The 22,567-nt window shown below is 43.9% G+C and overlaps 1 protein-coding gene across 1 annotated transcript in view; it reads left to right on the forward strand.

Annotated features, from left to right (window-relative positions):
• grin2db (glutamate receptor, ionotropic, N-methyl D-aspartate 2D, b) overlaps window positions 1-22,320 on the forward strand; it is a 56,003-nt gene extending 33,683 nt beyond the window's left edge. The window contains 10 exon segments of the mRNA XM_013274644.3: window positions 91-259; window positions 1,646-1,799; window positions 2,262-2,387; window positions 3,285-3,514; window positions 3,869-4,029; window positions 7,459-7,528; window positions 7,621-7,738; window positions 11,602-11,837; window positions 13,906-14,633; window positions 14,635-22,320. Of these exon segments, the coding sequence (XP_013130098.2) occupies window positions 91-259; window positions 1,646-1,799; window positions 2,262-2,387; window positions 3,285-3,514; window positions 3,869-4,029; window positions 7,459-7,528; window positions 7,621-7,738; window positions 11,602-11,837; window positions 13,906-14,633; window positions 14,635-17,116 (4,474 nt within the window). The 3' untranslated portion in view covers window positions 17,117-22,320.
• The last annotated feature ends 247 nt before the right edge of the window (window positions 22,321-22,567 follow it).

The raw sequence follows: 22,567 nt of genomic DNA on the forward strand, positions 1-22,567 counted from the left end.
TCCTTTCCTTAAAGATTTTTGCCTTTAAACTTTTACTTTGATTATTTTTTGCTATTATTGTTTACTCTCTGTGCTGTGTCTCTTTCATAGTGCCATCCATGAGGGCGTGGCTCCAATGAAGCAGTGCTGCAAGGGTTTCTGCATTGACATCCTCAAGAGATTGGCCAAAATTGTCGGCTTCACCTACGATCTTTACTTAGTGACCAATGGGAAACATGGGAAGAAAATTGATGGGGTTTGGAACGGCATGATTGGAGAGGCAAGTCTTTGTGAGTGTGTGTGTGTGTGTGTGTCTGTAAGCCCGTGGAAGCTCACGGTTCTGCCTGTCTGCCTTTGTGAGCAATGTGTTCTCAATGTCGCTCCCGTATCACTTGTGCATGTGTGAAAAGGGTGTGTGTGTGTGTGCCTCTGCATATTTGAGTTGCATTTTCGGTCAACGAGTAGCATTCCTCAGTGTGTGGTCCCGCGTCCTGGGTGACCAGTTAAACGCTAAGTGTCACATCAATCGCTGTGAGAGTTATGGCCACTTAACCACTGCTAGCAATCAGACAGCTGTCATTTATTACACACTGCAGCAGGCGTGCACACACACACACACACACACACACACACACACACACACACAAACGCTTACTGTATTAGAGAGAAAATAACTCACGGTTAAACAAATTAGAAGGACAAGCATAATGTGTAACACATGCAGTGAGCTCACTCTCCTACAAACGCATCCCGACAGTGTGTTATCTGCAGAGACACATCCTTAGTCACAAACGCGCACACACAAACACACACTCTGTCAGCTACCCCCTAGCTGGTAGTCCTTGATATTTTCTTGGTAATATAGTTCATGATCCACCATCAAGTAAAGATACAGAGATGCTGGCGAGAAAATGGGAAAAAAAAAAAAAAAAAAAGCATGCACAGACAGACAGAAAAGCATGCACACATCCTCACACACCAGCCGAGATCGATACGGGAGCTGCTGTTTCATTGAAGCGCCCTGCTGTTTCTATCTTTGTCCCAGAGGGAACTTGCCAAACGCCAGTTGTCACAGGTTCCAAAACAGTTCCACTGCGCTCTCCTGCTCTATCATTTATAACTCGAGCCCGGGCCAAAGCTGTCTGTCGAATCTATTTTTTACATGCAAAAGGGCAAGCGAATTTTGTTTTCTCAAACTAATGTCTGTCTTTTGATCAGATGTTCCAAAGCCTGCCATTCTTTGATCAGGTAATCCAGAGACTTGGCAAAGTTGAGAGGAGGGTGCTTTGCTTTCCACTTCGCTTCATTTTTCTGCTGATTTGCTCTGAAGAGCGAATGTGCCATGTCTAATGTAGATTAACATTTCACTCGTACAATCAGCGGACACAGCGGTTTTCAGGTTTTTGCTAGATGGTGGCAGGGTTGAGAAGGGTCCTAGCTCATTTTGTATGCTAAAGGGATGCTGAAGAGACACGTGTTCAGTATTTGTACAAGACCGAGTTTCTCATGCAGGCAAATTTAATGATGTACAAAGGGTCAAGGTGTGAATTGTCAGCACCTTACCTGAAAACCTTCTGGACTGGCTTTGTCTAGCTGTAACAGGTACACGATTTACTCATAATTACAGCCGATTTATTTCTTAGCACTGCTCTTTGTCCCCCTTTAGGTGGTGTACAAGCGGGCGGATATGGCCATTGGCTCGCTGACTATCAATGAGGAGAGGTCAGAAGTTGTGGATTTCTCTGTGCCCTTTGTGGAAACGGGGATCAGTGTCATGGTCTCCCGTAGCAATGGGACTGTATCGCCATCAGCTTTCTTAGGTAAGAGGCTGTGTTTGTGGGCGGCGTGTAGCTGATGTACAGAATCTAATCTAATTGCGGAGCGCTGAGTTTGCATAAAACTCCCCAGCTTTTGGTTGCTAGTTCTTTACATCAAGATTAGCCATTAGTTTTTCTTAGGTTCACGTCTTCTTAACTTTTACTTTCACTCCGTCAGCAGACTCCAGGCTCCAGTGGGAGAACAGTGTTATGGGCCTATAGACTGCATTGAGATGATTGTAAAAAAAAAAAAAAAAAGGAAGAAGAAGAAAGAGAAGAGAGGGTGTTTATGGGCTTTTTGAGAATATATTTGCTCCAGTGGTTTTTATTTCTCTGCATATATAGTCTCCATTATGGGCTAGATTTATGAAACATTCTTGTTTCTTATACTGATAATGACAGTTACAATAATTTAATAATGCAATAAGAATACAAAAAAGTGCATGTTTTTGTTTTTTTCCACAGAGCCCTACAGTCCAGCGGTGTGGGTGATGATGTTTGTCATGTGCCTGACCGTCGTGGCTGTGACTGTCTTTATTTTTGAGTTCTTCAGCCCCGTAGGCTACAACCGCAGTCTCCAGACTGGCAAGAGTGAGTGATGAGTCCAAGCTGTCCGTGTTTCCCAGTGTGATTAATGCATCTCTGTGAAGTCCATCACTGTTGCCAAATGGATCAAAAGAACAAACATTAAACACACTCCTGGAAAACTGGTTCAGAAAAAAAAATCTTAGTCACAATGATCTTATGGAAGCATCTGATTGTTTTTTTTGTTTTTTGCTGTCTCGTTAGTTAGCTGTTACATTAGAGGGGGAAAAAATCGATGTGTATTTTGAATCAGCTGCCATGAATCTTTAGCTGTGAGTGTAGCAAAGAGGAAATTATACCTACAGTATGCTGAACTCCTTCCAAGTATTCTCAATACCGAAGAAGCCATTTATTATTCAGCAGCATAGTTTGTACCCCTGTGATATTCAGTATGGCTGATGCCTTGGTCCAATACCCAGCCTGGCTCGCCTCTTTTACTGCATGATTGCTGTGTTCTACATAAATTTACTCCTCTGTCATCCTCCCATATATCCCTCTTATTCACTCTCGCCTCTCTTCTTCCTGCCTCCTTTATTCCCGCTGTGTAAAGGCAGGAGTGTTTGAGTCCTTTTGAATAGTGTTTTTGCACCAGGTGGTTTGTTTGATCGTGTAGAAGATGAATTGATATCTGCTATCTACGTAACATATAGGCGCCACCTTATGAGGTTTGTTGTCAAAAGAAAATCTGCAAGGTTTCCTTTTTCGTATGCTCTGAGGCTGTTTTTCATTCAGACACGTTTAATTTGAGTCAGCCGCTTCATTTACAGATGCCTGTGAATACACTTGTGCTGAGTACCGTCTGGATCGCTTCCTAGAAATAAATATAGTGTTACAACTGCTCTTTTTTAAACTGAAAGGTTTTCTTTTTTAATTTCTTCTTTTCTTCCTTATCTTTCTGGACAGAGGCTGGAGGGTCTACTTTCACTATAGGAAAGTCTGTCTGGCTTTTGTGGGCCATTGTCTTTAACAACTCTGTGCCAGTGGAGAACCCAAGAGGAACCACAAGCAAGATCATGGTGCTGATTTGGGCCTTCTTTGCTGTCATTTTTCTGGCCTCCTACACTGCTAACCTGGCTGCCTTCATGATCCAGGAGGAGTACATTGACACAGTGTCAGGCCTCTCGGACAAGAAGGTACTTCATGGCTTGAATACTGATTAAGCAGAAAAAGCAGAAGGAGAATTAAAGTCTTAGAGTGAGCTAAATCCCATGCATTTGAATGTTAAATTGATTAAAGCACAGGAATTTAGAAATGAATAAAATCTCATTTAACAGAACTCAATTACCACAGTTCTCGAATACTTAAAAGACAGTCCTAAATACTAATTTAAGTCCACAGACTGCTCTCTTTTCAAAGATTTGACTGTGCATGGAGTGTTGTAAGTTAGTCTGGAGAGTGGACAGAAATAGGTCAGACAGATTGGTGCACAGCCTGGTGTGTCTCATGCCCCTTCCGTCTCCCTCCCTCGTCTCCCTTTGCTCTGCTAGTTTCAGCATCCCGAGGAGCAGTACCCACCTCTGAAGTTTGGCACGGTGCCCAACGGTAGCACAGAAAAAAACATCCGCTCCAACTACCCAGACATGCACCAGTACATGGGAAAATACAACCAGAAGGGAGTGGAGGATGCCATACTGAACCTCAAGACCGGGTCTGTCTGCCATGAACCTTTACCTTTGTCTTACTTCATTCCTCGCTCTTAATTTTCATCCATCCGTAACTGCCGTAATCTAAATAGGGTATCAGGGACTTTGGGTAAAAGGAGGGGCGCAGCCTGTCCATCACAGGGTTAACGTGGAACAACACATTCACACCTGCAGTCAATTAAGAATCACTCACATGCTTGTCTTTGGGCTATAAGAGGAAACCAGAGTACCTTAAGAAAACCCACACATGTGCAGATACCCCACTCAACAAGCAGACTGGAACCCAGAGCCTTCGTTTTGTGAAGTGACATCCACTGGGCCAACATGCCACCCGGTTTGCACATGTGCTCATTTTTGTCAAATGTCCTCAAATTTAAAATAAAATTATTTGCCTTTAAAGACTTTAAGGGAACAACAGATAAACCAATATATATTATTACATATCAAAGTAAGTATACAGTGCTCTGAAAAAGTTTTTGCCTGCTTTCTTATTTTTTGTATATTTGTCACACTACATATTTGAGATCATCAGACAAAGTTTAATATTGGGCAAAGATAACCCGAGTCAATGCAAAATTCAGTTGTTGAATAAAGATTTAATTTATTAAGGGAAAAAAAGCGATCCAAACCTGCCTGAGTTTGTGTGAAAAAGTAATTTCCCACCTTGTTAAATTGTAAAATAACTGTGACTAACCACATATTTAGAAAGCTGGATTGGATTTCACTAGCCACACCCAGGCCTGATTACTGCCAGACCTTTTGAATCAAGAAATCCTTTAAATTGAGCCTTTCTGACAAAATGAGGTGGGCTAAAAGATCACGATTCAAAAAAGCAACACATTGTGCCATAATCTAAAGAAACAGCTGGGAAACAAAGATTACATGATCATTTCTAACCACAGCAAACCACAGTGAGAGCCATTATCCACAAATGGAGAAAACCTGGAATGATGGTAAACCTTCATTGGTGAAAAATGGCATCCATGTGAGAGATCCTAGAAAAAACTGCTGCTGGGAAAATATTCTGTGGACTGATGAAGCAAAAGTTAAACTTTCTGGAAGGCTTGCATCCTGTTACATCTGGTGTAAAACTAACACAGCATTTCATAAAAAGAACATCGCACCAACAGTCAGGCATGGTGGTGGTAGTGTGATGGTCTGGGGCTGCTTTGCTGCTTCAGGATGACTTGCTGTCATTGAAGGAACCACAAATTCTGCTTTCTGCCAGAAAATTCTGAAGGAAAATATAAGGCTCCCTTCTTGCAATGAAGCCCAAGCACACTTAGATTATGCAGCAGGAGAATAATCGGAAACACACTAGCAGGTTTTGTCGTGGCCCAGTCAAAGTCCAGACTTAAATCAGATTGAGATGCTTTGGCACAACCTTAAATCCTTCCAGTGTGGCTGAATGAAAACACTTCTATAAAGAAGAGTGAGCCAACATTCCTCCACAGTGAAGTGAAAGACTCATTGCCAGTTATCGCAAACTCTTGATTGCAGTTCTTGCTGCCAAAGGTGGCACAACCAGTTATCAGGTTTAGGAGGCAATTACTTTTTCACACAGGGCCAGGTAGACTTGGATAGCTTTTTTTCCCTTAATGAATGAAAACCTCAATTTTGTGTTTATTCAGGTTATCTTTGTCTAATGTTATATTCTGTTAAATATTGTCTAAAATTAAAATTAGTTGGATGCTCTGAAACATTTAAATGTGTTAAATATGCAAAAAATAAGAAAAGATGAAGGGGGCAAATACTTGCCCGGTATACTTGATTTTCTCAATCTTTTTCACGGCACTTAGATTAAGCATAGATACATATTATATAATGAAAATATTCTACTACATGGGATATTCAGCAGCTGTTGTTTATCTTTAAATCTCACCAAAACAAACAAAAAAAGGCCAAATCAGTTTGTTTCCTCAAGACGATAAAAAACAAACCAAGCTTCTTTTTCTCCAATTAGTGAAATCTTTGGGTTAATGTTATGGCAGGACAGTCAGGATCATGGAAAGCTTGGAAGACAGGAGACCAGCAGCGAGATCCTTTACAGAACAAAACAGGCATCAGTCGCCATGGATGACATTTATTAATTCAGAAATATCACGAGTGGCATGAAATGGAGGAGGTGGTTTGCAAAGTGGTTTGCAGAGAAAGCAGCAGTTCTGTGCAGGCTGAAGCATCTCAGAAAGCGTGTCCCAAATTTGCCAGTGACATGTGCAGCAGGGGAAACAGCTGTGCTATCAGCTGATGTGAGCTTGAGCTGGAGTCAGTGGCCTGCGTTTGCATAAATGCAGGTTCCTCCTTGACCTTGGAAGCTGCAGTTGACATTCAACAAATCCGTCTATTTGAAACGCCTCTGGCACGTTTGTTTGCGTTGGACGGAATGGAAATAATTGCAGCAATGAACGACAGCAGATATGGCCTGCTGTCACTGTTTGCTCCGGGTTTTTAATGTTCTCAGTCTCACACTAGCGGGCCATCACACACAGCGGCATTCTTTTCAACTCCAGCTAACGTTTCACATCTTTTGTCACACTTCATGCTTCCCGCAAAGATTCTCTCACCTTTACTCTTTCCCTTTCTCTCTCCACCTTTGCCGCTATCTCCACCCACCCACGCAGTGCAAACAGCATTCCCCTCTTCAGTTTCTAGTAGAATCTCTATCACCCGTCATGTGTTGGATAATCCCAGTTTACTTTATCCTAAGCTTCTGTCACCCCCCCCCCCCATCAGCCCCACTGAATCTTGCCTTGACACCACAATTATAACTCAGTGTTAACATGCACAAGAATGAGGAACACCTGCTTTTCTCCAGCAGCTTTCTCTTCTGCTCCTCTCGGTACTTATCTTTCCCTTCTCCTCTTCATCTGCCCTCCTATGTCGCCATGTCTTTTCTTTCTCCTTTTTTTTTTTTTGGTTCATTCTTTCCCCTCCCAGTGTGCTTTCTCAGTGTGTCTGTATTTAAACTTTATAATCCTCATCACTCTCTAGCTCTATCCCATGTCTTTTCCCCCCTGAAGTGTGTAAATCTCTCCCCCCTCTCTCTCACTCCCTGTCACAACGCTCTCCGCACCGTATAAATCCCCATCCTCCTCGTCCCCTCCGCCGCCTCCACCACCATCCCGCTCCCTCTTACCCACACATCTTTTCCTGATCTCTGCCTTATTTTATTCTCCTTGTGTTTTCACTCTTTCCGCCGAACCTGCTTTACTATTCCACTCTTCTTCCCTTTTCTTGTCATGATTTAACTTTTTATGCCCTCTCTATCATTCTGTGTGCCTGTCTGCTATATATTTTTGCACCCTAACTCTCTTCCCAGGTACATTGCGGCGCTATACCTTTATACCCCCTCTCTTGCCTCAGTCAGTCTCTCCATCCCTTTGCTCTCATCTCCCATTAAATGATGAATGAATTCTCCCTTCATCCCTTTACAGGAAACTGGATGCCTTTATTTATGACGCTGCAGTACTGAACTATATGGCTCGGAAGGACGAAGGTTGTAAGGTGAGGACTTTTTACTCACACGTATGTGCATGCGACATGCAGCCGCCTCTCGGTGGTTTTCTCAATTTCTGCTCATTGTCCTCTCTTTCAAGGTGATGACCATAGGCTCGGGGAAGGTTTTTGCCACCACAGGCTACGGTATCGCCCTGCACAAAAATTCACGCTGGAAACGTCCTCTTGACCTGGCCCTGCTGCAGCTGGTGGGAGATGGTGAGGACTGTGAGGAGGGGAGGGGTTCAGATGAAGATGATTAGGACAATGCAGGAGCAAAGAGAAGGTTACAGTAAAAATGAAAAGGATAGAGAAACGAGCCACAGAGTAGCACAAGAGTGTGGGGTGGATGGAGGACCCAGGGGGTAGATGAATGAGAGGATGTGGAGTGGTGGACGGGGGGGAGTGTAAGGTGTGTGGAGAGGCTGAAGGCTCTAAGGTGTTTTGATTGTGACACAGGGAATAAGAGTGTGTAGGAGAGGGCCGATGGCGCTTTTAAAGAGGTTTGCACATCTCTTTATTGGCCAGAGGAGAGGAGGAGAAACAACAGAGCAAGAAGAAAATTGTTTTGTTTGTTTATTTCTTAGCAAAAATGACTTGATTGTGTTGATAAATGTCTGCCTCCCCCACTGTCTCGCTACTCTCGTACAAACCTGTCTGAATTTCTCTGGCTTTCCTTTTCTCCCTGCTTGAAAAGCTAAAAGAAAAAAAAGATTTACTTGTGTGAGTCACTGTTGTAAAACTTGTGTGGTGGTGACAGATTTATACCTATTGCAGATTAGCTGAAACTGACATACAAAGTGAGGAAGTGTGGCGAAAAAATGAAAAGAAACACCTGAAAATGCTCTGAACAGGAAAGTAAAACGAGGTATAAAAAACAGCGATCATTAAATAGAGATGTTATTAGTGCGCTTTGTCTACTTTACGCACTCGTGATTAGCACATGAGAATCTGTTTTTAGTCGTCGGTACACTAATGCTTGATTGTCATTTTACACAGTCCGCCACACACGTTTATTGTCTCAGTCGGATGCCGCTTGTTTGGCTTTTTCTCGTGTTTTAAATCAGCTTTGCTTATGGCGTGGCGGACAAAGCCCTTTAGCTGTTTCTGGCATGCAGACGCTTTAGCTGCTTACACACTGATAATGCCAATTTGGTGCCAAGATCTATTAAATAAGACTGGCGTCTGGAGCTGAATAGCTGGACCTGGAAAAGAATGCGAGTGTGTGTGTGTGTGCTAGAAAAATAGGGAGCCCAGACAGCCTTGACATGCAGTGTTTGACATTTCTTTTAATTCTTGATAGATTTCCTTGTCCATGCTTATGTTCATTATAGCACAAACACTTAACAGCTGTGCACGCTGGATGGCTCTAGTTACAGGGTGGCGTTGAATGCTGAGAGTTCTAGTTGTAGGAAGGCATTATTGGAGTGGATTACTAAGGAAGAGGATTAGTTTGTTTGGATGCGGAGAGCAGTAGGGGGTGGGGTGGGGAGGGGTGGGGGGGCTCGCATTCAGCGTGCCCTCAAAGACTGCATCTCAACAATCGCCCTGCGGCTCAAGGACTCAGCGTCACACCTTCAGCGGGGCTAAGTCGTGTCACAGTGTTACATCATTATTGTACCATGCTCCGTTTGAGTGCTATCATTTTTTTTTTACAACTGAATTAGAGGATAGCAGAGCACCCGGGATACTTTCCACTGCTTTCTCAAACCTGTGAGCACGTTGTTCTCCTTGTGATTCATACCACAGCTTTAAGAGCTGGTCCATTGATCTCACTACGACTTGTTTCCTGATAAATCAAAACTGCTGAGTAACAAGATTTCCCTTTCCCCTTCTTATCAGATCCACTCCTGTATTTTGCATAGTATCGTGATTTTGATTCCAATAATATATTATTCAGTGAGTAGATATTAAAAAATGTGAGAAGCTGGGTTTTTAGCTCTTGGCTGGCAGATTTTTAATTTTTTTCCCAGAAATCTTGCAATGAATGCAGAGAGGTTTGTCATGTTGCGATAAAAGCATGGGATTGTACGGGTCATGGTTTGCTGCTCAACAGCTGTGGAGCTCAGTGTCTCTGGACATGTCTGGCATCATGCCCCATCTGGCACATTGCAAAATGCAAATGTACACTTGCACATTTACATATGCACACTCGCCCACACACTTAGACACACACACACACAAATACAGTTTTCTCTTATTAAATAATGTCTTTGTGGTGCGCTGCCAGCTCCGTGTTTGCAGTGTCGCCAGCTCTACCTGACCTGACCTGCCAGAAAAGACATAGGTAGAGTGTGGATTTGACACACCTGTCAGATTTGGCAGACCTGAGCTGGCTGTGACTGAGAGGCAGAGACAACCGCCATCATAAAGGTCTAAGGGAGAGAAGAAACATGCACAGTGAAAAAAGAGTCGATTTAAGAGGGAGACAAAGAAGCACAAGATGAATCACTCGCAGTCAAATGGCAGCAGAGCCAGGAAATGAGACCGAGAGATCGGAGAAAGCATTCAGCTGAGACTTGTGAAGTACAGGACACTTGTGGGACTACCTGTTTATCTGCACCCTCAAGTAAACTATTTGATGTTTCGAAATCGGGCTCCTGTTTGGACACACAACTGCCACTGAAGGTCAATAATTCCAATGAATTCTCCACAGTGGCGACTACATTATAGAGTTAAAAACAGACATTGTGTCTAAAAAAGTGTGAGCTTAAGATAAGACAGTGAGTTGTTACCTTAAACTGCCAGCGGGCTGCAGTAGCAGTGTGTCCATCTGTTGATGTAGCTGGAGGCTACGGCCTGTTGGCTGATGATGTTCTACAGGAGACACATTAACCAGTTCACACAGATGACTGCATCAGCTTCATCTAAGCTATGCAAGCAGGGCTAATGATGGCACAAATGAAAAGGCAAAAGGTTGAGTTTCCGAAGATAAGTGCAGTGTTATGACTAGATGTGTGACTTGTCAGCTTTTAAACTCTGCTCTTGCTTTTCATTTGAAATAGTTCAGAGACTGCAGTGTGCAGTAAAGGCAACTTCATACCTGGTTATCGCAGCACTGCTCATCGGGCCGTTGTTATTAGTGTGACAGAAAGCTCTCATTATGACTTCTGTTAGTCATGATATAACTCTAACATGAGTCATGCGCCACATCTTGTAAATGATCAGCACTATGGTTACACCAGTAACCCCTGCAGCCACTCACACATTTAGCCTGGAAACTCAGATTTGTTAAGAAAAGATATAGTTATGGGTAAAAAGTTGGTTCTCGTAGGTTATTAGATGGAGTTCTTAAAACCCCCCTGAGCTTACCACCTGAGTGAGGATCCTGACCATCCCTCCAGCACAATTAACTGATTATGATCTTCTCTCCCTGTCTCTGCCACTTTCTATCAAATCTCTCGCTTCACATTTTTCCTCTTTTTCTCTCCTCCCATCCTCTTCAAGCTGAGGAGCGTTCCACTGTTTGTCATGATGACACAATCTCACACAGTCCTCCATCCCTGTTTTCCTTCTTCCAGCCCTCTCTAACTCTGTCTGTCTCATTCTCCCTGACACGTTCGTGGACGGAGAGAGAATGCCGTTCCTCCTCTCTCTTTCTAAGGCTCCCTCATTACCTCTCTCACACTTTTCCATGCTCGCTCAACCTATCCAGCCATCTCACTGTGGCTCCTGGTCTCTCTTCTCTTCTCCTCATTTACTCTGGGTTACAATGTTGAGATTAGGTTGTCGATGCCATTTTGCTTCTCAGTGCTTCTTCATTGTTTTGGACCCTCTCTCCCTCTCTGTCTCAGTCCCCTTTCTCTTTGTTGTTTCGGACTCTGTTCTTTGTATTGCTGACCTCTGACCTTGAAGAGTCACCTTGGATAATGGGCAAAAAACAAGCCTACAGACCTGTACTTCAGTGCTTATTATCTATCTATCTATCTGTCTATCTATCTGTCTGTCTGTCTGTCTGTCTATTTGGCTATCTATCTCCTTAAAATAAACTAAAATCCAGTTGTCTCTTTCTCTTCATTCCCTCTACTTTCACTCGTTACCCCCCTTCTCTTCTATCCTTTATCCTCATCCTTCCCTTCCAGATGAGATTGAGATGCTGGAGCGCCTCTGGCTGTCAGGTATCTGCCATAATGACAAAATTGAGGTGATGAGCAGTAAACTGGACATTGACAACATGGCTGGGGTCTTCTACATGCTGCTGGTGGCTATGGGCCTCAGCCTGCTGGTGTTTGCCTGGGAACACTTAGTGTACTGGAAGCTGCGCCACTGCATGGCCACTAGTTCTGGAAAATTGGACTTTCTCTTGGCAATCAGCAGGGTAAGTGTTTTCCCCTTCATATGTCATATGTGGGGGGTTTTCTTAATGTGCAAACATGTTAAATTTCTCACTGTTTTGAAGACAGTCTGGCTGTCAATGTGTTTTATGTCCATGTGTCGACGGCCATTTTCACCCTGAAAACCTCTTTTTGTGCTAAATCCGGCAAAATGATGGTAGACAGAAGGCTGTGCCTGTCACCATCTGAACACACATGTGTAAGCATGATCCTGTGTGTGACCTTTCCTGTTACTAAGCGTGAGTGTTAGAAATTGTGAGCTTTGGGGTCATTTCAATTCCCCTCTGTCAATTCGGGAGATTAATTGAAATTCAATTCTGCTCACATACTGGATATCCTCTTCCTCTGACAGTGACCTTGACAGAAACAACCCACTCCATGTATGTAATTATTGTAGCTTCACTGACAAATTATCCATTTCCCACTACTGTGGTCTCAGTTTATGCATTTATGAATGCATTTTATTAACCGTGCAGCGCAAAGCTGTACTTATAAATAGTAATGAATGTAAAACGGAAAACGGCAAATTTGCATTTCTTTAAAACACCGTAAGTTTATGGATAACTGTTTTATTCTTACGCGCTTCATTCTTATTCTGTTCTGCTCTTTCTCGCTCCTTCATTATCTTTAATGTAAGCTACATATACAGTAAAATACTGTGTCTTTTATAACTATGTAGCAGTCACTTTTAGGGGCTTTAGTCAAACAGTTTGCGATGTAAACTGCCATTTCCAGGATTTTAGAGTAAAGCAGCAAAAGCAAATTAGAATATTTAATCAGAAATAAAATCAGTGTAGCAAATTGGCACAGAAAACATTGGGCATGATTTTCAGACTGCACCCCTGTGTGCTATTACAGATTTGTTAAGTGAAAAGTGATGCTGCACAAGTTTTTAAATATAATTTTGTGTTAGATAATTGTTTTGCAAAGTGGGGGAAAGTATTTAGAGTTTTATTAATAAAAGTTATAATCATACTTAAGTATCTTAATAGTGCACAAGTTTTATAATCAAAATATAGTGAAGGTAGTAAAGCTCATTATGTAGAATGGCACTTTTCAGATTACTACATATGTATCTGTATATGTATTACTGGATCACATTTATTGATCATTTATGTGTGTATATATCTCACTGATTTTCCAACTGCTGATGATTTTAATTACTTATATATGATTGAATAGGTTGATGTAAACATGCAATTAATTAGCAAGATAATAAGAAACTAAAGGTTTAAAATAAATGATATGAACTACAAAGTATAATATTTGTATCCAAAATATAGTGGAGTAAAAGCAGAAAGTAGCATAACATAGAAATAGTTAAGTACAATTACAATAAACCTTCAGTAAAGTACTCGAGCAAATGTAGTCATTTCCATTCTGCCTGGATCTGTCCATGCTGTTATCCAGTGGTGTTGGGCATTATAAGATTAACAGCACTCTAGTCAAGTGACATTGGAGGGGAGCTTTATTGCTATTATAGCGGCATGATAAGACACTGAAAAGAAGCAATGTAAAAGTGGAATACAGAGCGTGGATGTAAACGCTGAAGTGGGTTATGGGACAGGCTACCCTCAGGAGGCTTTTGTGACAGCCATGGTGGAGAAATGGAACGCTCACTTGATCAATAAGCTGCTAAGCTATCAGCTGTTAGCTATTGGAATGTTAGCCAAGCTTTCTGGTGAAATTCACAGTTAACAGTTTAACATATTTTTGGAGCGTTGTGGCAAGCATGTTGGTATAATAAGAATTGAGAAATAGATTCTCTGGGTGTTGAATGGAATGCTAATTAGCCATGTGGAGGTGTGGCGTTTAATACCTGATTAAAGCATTGCTAATCTGACAGCTTAAATGTTTAAAGATGCTTCAGGTGAGGAGGTATGAAACAAACCATGAATTTAAAAAACTGTTACATCCCTAATATACTTATATTTATTCCCTCTTCAAAGCAAGATTTAATTAATTATGTCCTGATTTTTATTTGGGAGAATACATTTGATTCTTTAGCCTTTTAAGTGACTCTGTTTTGTATTTGTTCTCTCTTTGTCTTAGGGCATGTACAGCTGCTGTAGCTTTGAGGATGAAACAGCAACAGGTGGAGCTAAAAGTCTGCCAACGCATCACCACACAGCAATGGTTACAGTTCCGTCACAGTCACATGTTGTTTCAACGTCTTTGACCAACCCAGCAATTGCAATGGCGCAACAGCAGCAACAACCACAACCGCAGCAACCGCAGCCCGTGTACAAAACACCTCTACCGGGCTCTCCTCCCACCGTGGTGCATTCTGGGACAGCACTGGGTCCAGCTAACACACCGATAGCTGGTGCACCCCTACCTTGCTCCACCTTCCTGCCACGGCCAGACCGCAGACTGGCTGTGGTGGATCGTTGGAGGCTGCCCAAATCTGCTACAGCCACCAACCCAATGGCTGTAAGGGGGGGTATCAGTGACATGGGACCCTTTGCTCAGAAAGTCCCACCAAACTGGGCTTCCACTGCTGGAGGGGCTGGGGGACTTGATGGTTATAAACGTTACTATGGTCCCATTGACCCTGAGGGACTGGGGCCCTGCATGGAGCAGCAGGCAGGGTCCCAGACCCCCAAGACTATGCCCAGGGGCCACCCCCAGCCCCCTCCAGCCAGTGTGGCCTTCTACTCAGAGAAGGGCATCGACCATGGGGTGGGGAAGAAGGTGGTAGGAGGTGGCAGCGGGGGTCAGGGGAAAGGGGCTGTTAAACCTCTGGGCACTCCCAGACTGCCTCCTAAGAGTCAGGCACCTCTACCTCCTACACCCCGCTGCCACACCCCTCCCCCCTCTCCCCTCATCCTTCTTGAGGAAACGAAGGCCCAAGAAGCCCAAAGAGTCCGGGGGGCCACTATACGAGAACATTCTGCCCCTAGGGCGGAGGGGAGGAGCACGAGATGGTGTGAGGGAGGGAGTAGGGAGGAGGGCACGCCCCCTCTCTCCCCCACTCTCACTTCCTGTACCAGTACCCCTCAGCCCCTCCTATACCCCTCCTTCTCCCTCTGCATCCTTGCACTATACATCCTCGTCCTCTTCGTCAACCACATCATCCACATCCACGTCGTCATCTGCCTCATCTTCTCGCTCCACCTCTCCTACTTACTCTTACAGCTCCTCCAGGAGCACACGGGACAGAACTGGAGGAATAGATGGAGAGGATGATGATGACGATGAGGAGCTGACAGAAGAGTCAAGCCTCCTCCTTGGGAGGGGAAGAGAGAGGGAGCGCTCAATCATCCGGCCTCGTTCTCTCAGTCACGGCCGCCTGCCACCACCCATACCCCCCAGGAAACCACGCACGTCCTGGGGTGACAGAGAAAGGGAACGAGGGAGAGAAAGAGGTGGGAGCCAACTGTCTCAGCTCCAAGAGTGGTGGGCAAGCTGGAGTGAGAGAGAGAGGAGTGGAGCAGGTGGAGATGCTGAGCGGCAAAAAAGGGAAAAGAAGAGAAGAAAAGAGAAGGAGAAGGAGAAGAAGAAAAAGAAAAAGAACAAAAAGAGGAAAAAGCGAGAAGAAAGGGAAAGAGAGCGAGAGAGAGAAAGGAAGCGTAGAAAAGTAAAAAAGAGGAAGAAGAAGGCCCTTAAAACAAAGAAAAGGAAGAAATCAACAGGGGGAAAGCGGTCTGAGACAGAGGAGGGAGATATAGAGGCAGACAGGGAAGGAGAGGCAGAGGGAGAGAGGGAAGGAGGAATACAAGACTACTCTTCATTTTCTGCGCAGTATCGGAGCACATTTGGGGAAAAGGGGCGCGATTCATGGGAAGGAGATAGGGAGAGATGTAGAAGAGAAGGAGGAGATGAGGGCAATGACAGGGAAGAGGAGGACAGTGGAAGAAGCAGGGAGAGGCGCCCTAAATCCTCACACTCTCATTCAAGGCATCGTACACCCAGTAAGCGCTATCCTAACCTGAACAAGCTCCCTGCGTCCGTCAAATTTTGGGTAAATGGAAGAGGAGGTGACTCTAATGCTCCTCCAATATCCCTCCATCCGCTTCTTCCATCCTCTAAGCGGCGAAGAAGTGGGGGGATGGATAGAGATGATAGCGGCAGGCTTGGAGAACGGCGTCCTTTGTTAATGCGTTATGAAAAAGAGAAAGCACACACAAGAGAAGGGCTATCCTTCCATGAGTGGGACTCTGAAGACGACGATGATGATGATGAGGAGGAGGAGGAAGAGGAGGAGAGGGATAGAGTGAGGGAACGGGTGGAGGGCAGGGGAAGGAGGGCAGGTAGGGGGGCCGTCTCTGAGTCAGAGAGGGACAGGGCCAGGGCAGAGGACAGTTACTCAGATGAGGGCTCGTCGGGGGAGTTTGGCCGTTTTGAAAGATACTGGGAGGGAGGTTCAGGGGGAAGTGGCACTGGGATAGGGGGCATAGGAGGAGGAGGCTGGTTCTTTGGTACCTACCCCTCCAGAGAGAAAGGGGGCAGTGTCAACAGTCGAGATGATTCATTACTAGGAACTAGAGCAGAAGGCTGGATTGGAGCTGATTTCTGGGGATCGGGACCAGGTGTTGGTTGGGGTTCTGGGGGAGGGAGCGGGGGTTTGGGTTCGCAGTGGCCACCACCTCCAGCAGCCTTCCCTCCACCTCGACGATACTGGTCTATGGACAAAATTCCTGTGAAGGGTGAGAAAAAGTGGAAGAGTGGAGGAGGGAAGAACAAGGGACGATCTAGGGAAAGGGGGGAAGAAGCGCCACGGGCGACCATGTGTTCCTGTAGCCTTTACCCCCAACCCCATCCTTATCCACATCCCCACAGTCGCTCACACACCTCCCATTCCAAGAGAGGATCCACAGCACTTTCCCATAGCCAGGAAGAGCTTCTCCCCCACTGCCACAGCTTCAGCGGTGTCTCTCGTCCTAAGCCGCTGCCCCCCAAACCCGATTCCAGCCAGGCCAAATCAGGCAGCCAATCTAACCTCAGCCTCAGCACACAGCCCACAGACCATCCGCCTCAGCCCTCACCGTCACCACCACAGCAGCCGTCCATGTCTCCCACGTCCCTCCCGATGCCCATCCCACCTCCACCCTCCTCATCCTCTGTCTCGCCACCAGCAGGGGTAGGGATGGAAGGCCAGGCCCAGGCTCCGGCTTCAGCCAGTGCCAAACTCCAATATCAGAGACTGCGCTCTGTGCCACAGCCACGGAGGTTCTACTCTCCCCACCTGCCACTCAAAGCCAAGAGCCTGTGCTCACGTCGAGGGTCGGCCCACTTCTCTAGCCTGGAGAGCGAGGTATGACAGGGGGAGAGGAGAGAGGGAGACGTGAGAGCGAGCACCACTGCTGTTGTGTACCGTGGTGCCATGGCAGCTGGAGCCAGGGATGATGTCGGAGATATGGCTGCCCAGGTGACCACAGGTAATCAATTAGCAACTACCACTGCTGGAGCTGATACGGACAGTAGCTCTATTGTTAACACGAGCCAGTGTGAGAGCAACACTGCTGCCACCCGCTCCATCGTACGCGTTCTAGTGAGGGCGACAGTGAGACGCCATACCAGGGTGAGCTACGTGCGCCTGGATGGTTCCCACGATGATGATGAGAGTGAAGGCGAGGCTGCATCTCCGGGGACAGCAGCCCCAGAACTTCTTCTCTGCTCAGAAATGAGCTTTGTGATGTCATCTTCGGTTCTCCTCCCCTCCCCGAGTCACAACTGTGGATAACAGTAGTCTCCAACCTGTGAGTAATGATGTCATGTTTGTACACACACACACACACACAAACACACACACGCACGCACGCACACACGAACACACACACACACACACAGATAAAATGCTCAAAACGTCTCCCTCCCTCTGGCTTTGAGAACACACCTCGGTGGGATGAGGAAAGACCCACCTTCTCCCAAAAGATGCCAGAATAGTTGTCGTGTCTGGCTTCCTCTCCTGTCTGGCTTTTGGCTTTTGAACTGGACTGGAGGACTGCTTGTCATGTGTTGGAGAGACCACTCCTTCCTCTTCCCTTTTGTAAATCAGATGATATGAAAAGCAATGCAGTCACCTCTCTCATGCACTGTCTGCCTGATCACCTTTCACTGGGCAGTGAGGACAGTGCTACTTATTTGCCCTTTGACCTCATGACACCATCAGACCCATCTAGCTCTACCCCAGGACCATCTACGTGATGTCATGTTTTACTAGAAACCCTTTTAACCAATCAGAGAGAAAAGGAACAACTTCTCCTCTTCCCTGTTGGAGCTTGTAATGCTTGAACACAGTTGAGTATCGACATATTTGAATAACAAACTGGAGATCAAAAAGAGAAATAACAATAAGAACAAAAAAGACATGTAGCAGATTTTCTTTTATGTCTGTCTTTTCTTTTCTTATTCAGACTTTTCTCCCCATGCCCTCTTTTTTATTCTATCAATATCTGATTGTGTTAGTGTTTTAATAAAGAGGAGACTGGATGTGGCTAGTGTTGGAAGTGGGAATGATTCAACAGCTGTGCCAAATTTAAGTGAAGAGCTTTTAAGTAAAATTGGTTTGCAAGTTATCCGTCTTCACGGATGAAATCCCATTTTTTATTTCCACATGCAAACTGCGCATAATTCACCCTCATGGAAGTGGATCAAGAGGATGATTGGTGCAATATCTGTAATTGGCACTAGATGGCTGCATAATATTCAAATAAGCTTTTGAGACAATTGTGCAGGAGTTGGAAGCAGGAGTTGGAAGTACATGATACGGAAGAAGGGTTGTTTAGCTATAAACTTTATTACTTTTATGAAAGTGGCCAGTCAGGATTTATTCCGAGGAGCTGAGGAGAATTAAAAAAAAGTGCAGTGCATTGGAAAAAGCTCTCTTAGGATGTGATTTTATGTTGCTACTCTATTGTACCTTGGCAGAGTTTGTAGGTGATGGATTATAAGAAGCACAATTCCTCATTGTATTTTTTTCAAACACGTGTGCCACAGTTGTGCATGCACAATCTCCAGGTACCATATTTTGTTGGCGTAACTATTCACTTAATGTTGAAGTCATGTTGCTATGACGGAGAATAAAATCCACTGTAACCAGTGTTTAAGTACCACGACACTTGTGCTGAGGAAACTGCCCGCTGTGGCTGTTTCCTTTTGGCGAATAAGACTGAACGATATATATACTGTGAACGTTTTGAGGTGCACCTACACTAGCTGACACTTCACTGAATGCAGTCAGTGATAACTCGCGTTATCAAGATTATCAGATGACTGTTTGACTCTGAGCAATATTCCCACCTCCAATGTGACATGGATGCAATAGCACATCTTTTTGCATCGAACACATTCAAGTTTTATCTCTATTTTAAAATGTAAAAAATCAGAGGTGTTCCATTCGTTCAATTATTTTCTTATCGGTAGGACAAATTTCATCTAACCTGGTCAGATACAATTGTGATCAGGTCTGTAAGTCCAAAGCACCAGGCTGTAGCTGACCAGTATGACTATTAAAAAAATGTGTTTCAGAGAGGGTAGTGTTGTGTAGCATTGCACCTTCTGTGAGCTGTGCAAAAAGCCATCTACTGTGTAAACTGTGCCAATAATGCAGTGCATAGACTCTGTATTTTCATAATCCACCTCATCTCTCACGCTAAGACCAGCCACAGCCCAGCTCTTCTTCTGTCATAGTTGAATGTAGCTTTGACATGATGTAGCAAAAGAACACCTACTTTTAGACTTTGTAGCTTTTCGTTTTGTTTTTCTTCTTTTGGATGCTGTTGATAAGGGTTAGAAGGAGGGAGGTGGTTGACCTGCTAAGTTATGGGCTGTGCGTTGTGTTTGTGCATGTCGTCACAGATCGAAGGGTTAGTCGACCTTCTCGTTTCCCCCTTTTTAACTCCTTTGCCTTGCAGTGAGGCCAGACTGTACCTTTTATCTGCACATGGATTGCTTTTTTCTAAGTCTGCGTGGGGCAATTTTTAAAAACAATCTGTCGCTGTTTTTAGAGAAATGCTTTTGCCGTTTCCCATTCTTTGGAAAGCCCCGGAATCATTGCATGTTTAGCTGAATGAAACCTCAAAGATCTGTGGTGGGAGGGTTGTGTAGTTCAGTTTTAGCTAATGCTTAGGACCCAGGACAGCCACCTTTAAGTGAGATAGCAAGCTCGCTCTACTCTGCACCCTAACAGTGGAAAACACGTCAACAGTGCGACTGCTTCCTGCGCACTAGAACAAGGTTCTTTCCAACCAATCAACAGGGTTTAAACCTGGTATGTCATTGAGCATTACTGATTTCTATTGAGGCGCTAATACTTAAGTCTGTGACTGCATGAACAGAAGTGACTCTTAAAAACCCTCTGGCTTATTTTGTTTTACTTATTTTATTTTATGCTGAGAAAAAAAAGAATATATTAAAAATATACTATGTTTTTGAGAATGTACCATGTTATACTGTGATTTAACTGAGATATTTTATTGTATTCAATTATCATTTGAATTCTATCATTTATCTATAAAGAAATATATATGTACAAATAAATATATACATATATATACATACAGGTATATATATATATTAGTTAAGTTTGGTATATTTGGAGGAAGTGTTAGATGAAATAGTTTTAAATGTTTTAGCTTTGTAGCGATTCTAGACACTGAAATCATTTTTGAATTTTGATTCCTCCTATATGACTGTGAAGACATTAGTGCCTGTGACAAAAAAGACAAGTAAAAGTCGAAACTCTCTATTCATCTGTATCTACTATAGCTATCAGTCTGTCACTCCTCTACAGTACTACCTAACATGACTTTTTTGGCATTCGCTGCTTTTACACATCAGTATGTTTCTCTCACACAGTCTGCTGTCTCTTTTGCTTTGTACTGCTCTCCTCTGCAGTTCCTTCTCCTGGTTTTTATTAACAAGCTATGAACACTCTCCACCTCTCCTCTTTTAAAGCCGCATCTCATGGTGATCACATCTCTTTGTTAATTAACCCATCCATTGACCTTTGTTTTTATTTCCTTTGATCGCTTTCTTTTTTTTTTGTTAAATCAGCTCATTACTCTGTCTCTCACTTAGCAAAAAACAGAGACCAGTAGATACTGTGTTCTTGCTCCTTTTGACTGATTGTTGATGATGATGATCAATTAATTGATTGATAAAAAAATAATTAATGAACAATGTTGCTATTACTGATGTGACTGAAGTGTGTATCTGACGACCACACCACTGTAGCGAGTCTGGGCTGTACCACACCACCAGGGAGCAAATGGGGCCACAGTTGCTATGGTGTTGCCATGGCATTTTCATGGCGTTGCCATGGTGTCCTCTGCACCGCCACCACCTGGTGCCTGCTGGGTAATATAGCATAATGTCCTTCACTTTCCCCAAAGTAATGGTCATAGATCCGCTGTGCTTCCCTCTGCATAGCTTAAGACCTTAAGATGTAGGACTTGGAATATTTTAAAAGGGGCAGCATGGTGGTGACATGTCTGCTGTTAATGCTGATCTAGACTGGACTGGTTTGGCTCGAAATGGCTATGAGTGTCAATACTGAGTTGATCACCTAACCTTCAAATCATCTGTGTGTGCTGCTTGGCATGTTCTCCCTTCACCTTCATATAACTTATAGCCTGAAACCAGTCGGGATCCAGATGTGGCTCCTTTGCCATGTTCACACTGCAAGCCTCGGTGCTCAGTTTGAATTTCTTGTTCACATCTGCCATTTTTTTCTTCTTTTTTTGCTTGTTTAAATTAGTTTTTGACCCCTGTATGAATAACCTGCGTGGTAGAAAGAACAAATCCAAGGGCATTACAAGCAGAATGCTGCTGTAAATATGGAGACCACTGAACACAGCGATTAGAGTATCATTAATAGGCTGATGAGCAGTGGAAGCTTGCAAATTTGTGATGAGAAGAAAGAGACTTCTCAGTTCTGACATTTTTGATGCAGCGCCACTTCTGTAAGGAGAAGTGTGTGGAAGCTAGAAAAATGCACCATGCCAAGAAGGGGCAGGTGCTAGGTTGAAAACAGGCATACAACAAAAGAAAAAAATCAACAGCTTGCACACTGCAGGGCTCCAGTTTTACCTATTTATTGCACCACAAAGAATGCCACGTTTCCAACCACTGCTTTTCATCAGAACTCTTCAGCAGTGGTGCTTAAATGTCACATTCGTTGTGATGCAATAAATAGGTAAAAATGGAGCCCTGCGGTGTTTCTTTTGTTGCAAGTGCAGTTGAAGCCAGGAATGGTGGGATCATGAAGTGAATAGCCTCAGTGAAACAGATTTGGTCAAAAAAACTAAGGATATTTTTTTGATAAACTATATAGCAGTGTACCTCCATCCCAACACAGTGAAGTAGAAAAGTGTGTCGTTTCAAATTCACTGTTCAGACTGAGTGAAAGTAGAAATCAGATTTGTATCCAATTCAAAATTAGAATTGAAAAGATAAGATTGAATGCAAGTTGTGCAGACACACACACACACACACACACACACACACACACACACACACACAAATCAGATCTGAATCACAAATGAGCAGAAAAACAACAAAGATCAGAACACCTTTGCCTGCAGTCTGAATGTAGCCTTTGTCTGCAATTTCATATTTCTGATTTAAAAGGTTTTTGTGTCATGGTGACATTTATGCATGTGTATCATGCGCATAAATGATCAAAAGCATTATTTCGAAATGCTCTCCTATGTTTGTTCCTCATCTCCCACTTTTCCTGTTCACGCTTCACTCAGGCAGCGATCTTCAT

This window comes from Oreochromis niloticus, linkage group LG11 (assembly GCF_001858045.2).
Source record: "Oreochromis niloticus isolate F11D_XX linkage group LG11, O_niloticus_UMD_NMBU, whole genome shotgun sequence".
Lineage (NCBI taxonomy): Eukaryota > Metazoa > Chordata > Actinopteri > Cichliformes > Cichlidae > Oreochromis > Oreochromis niloticus.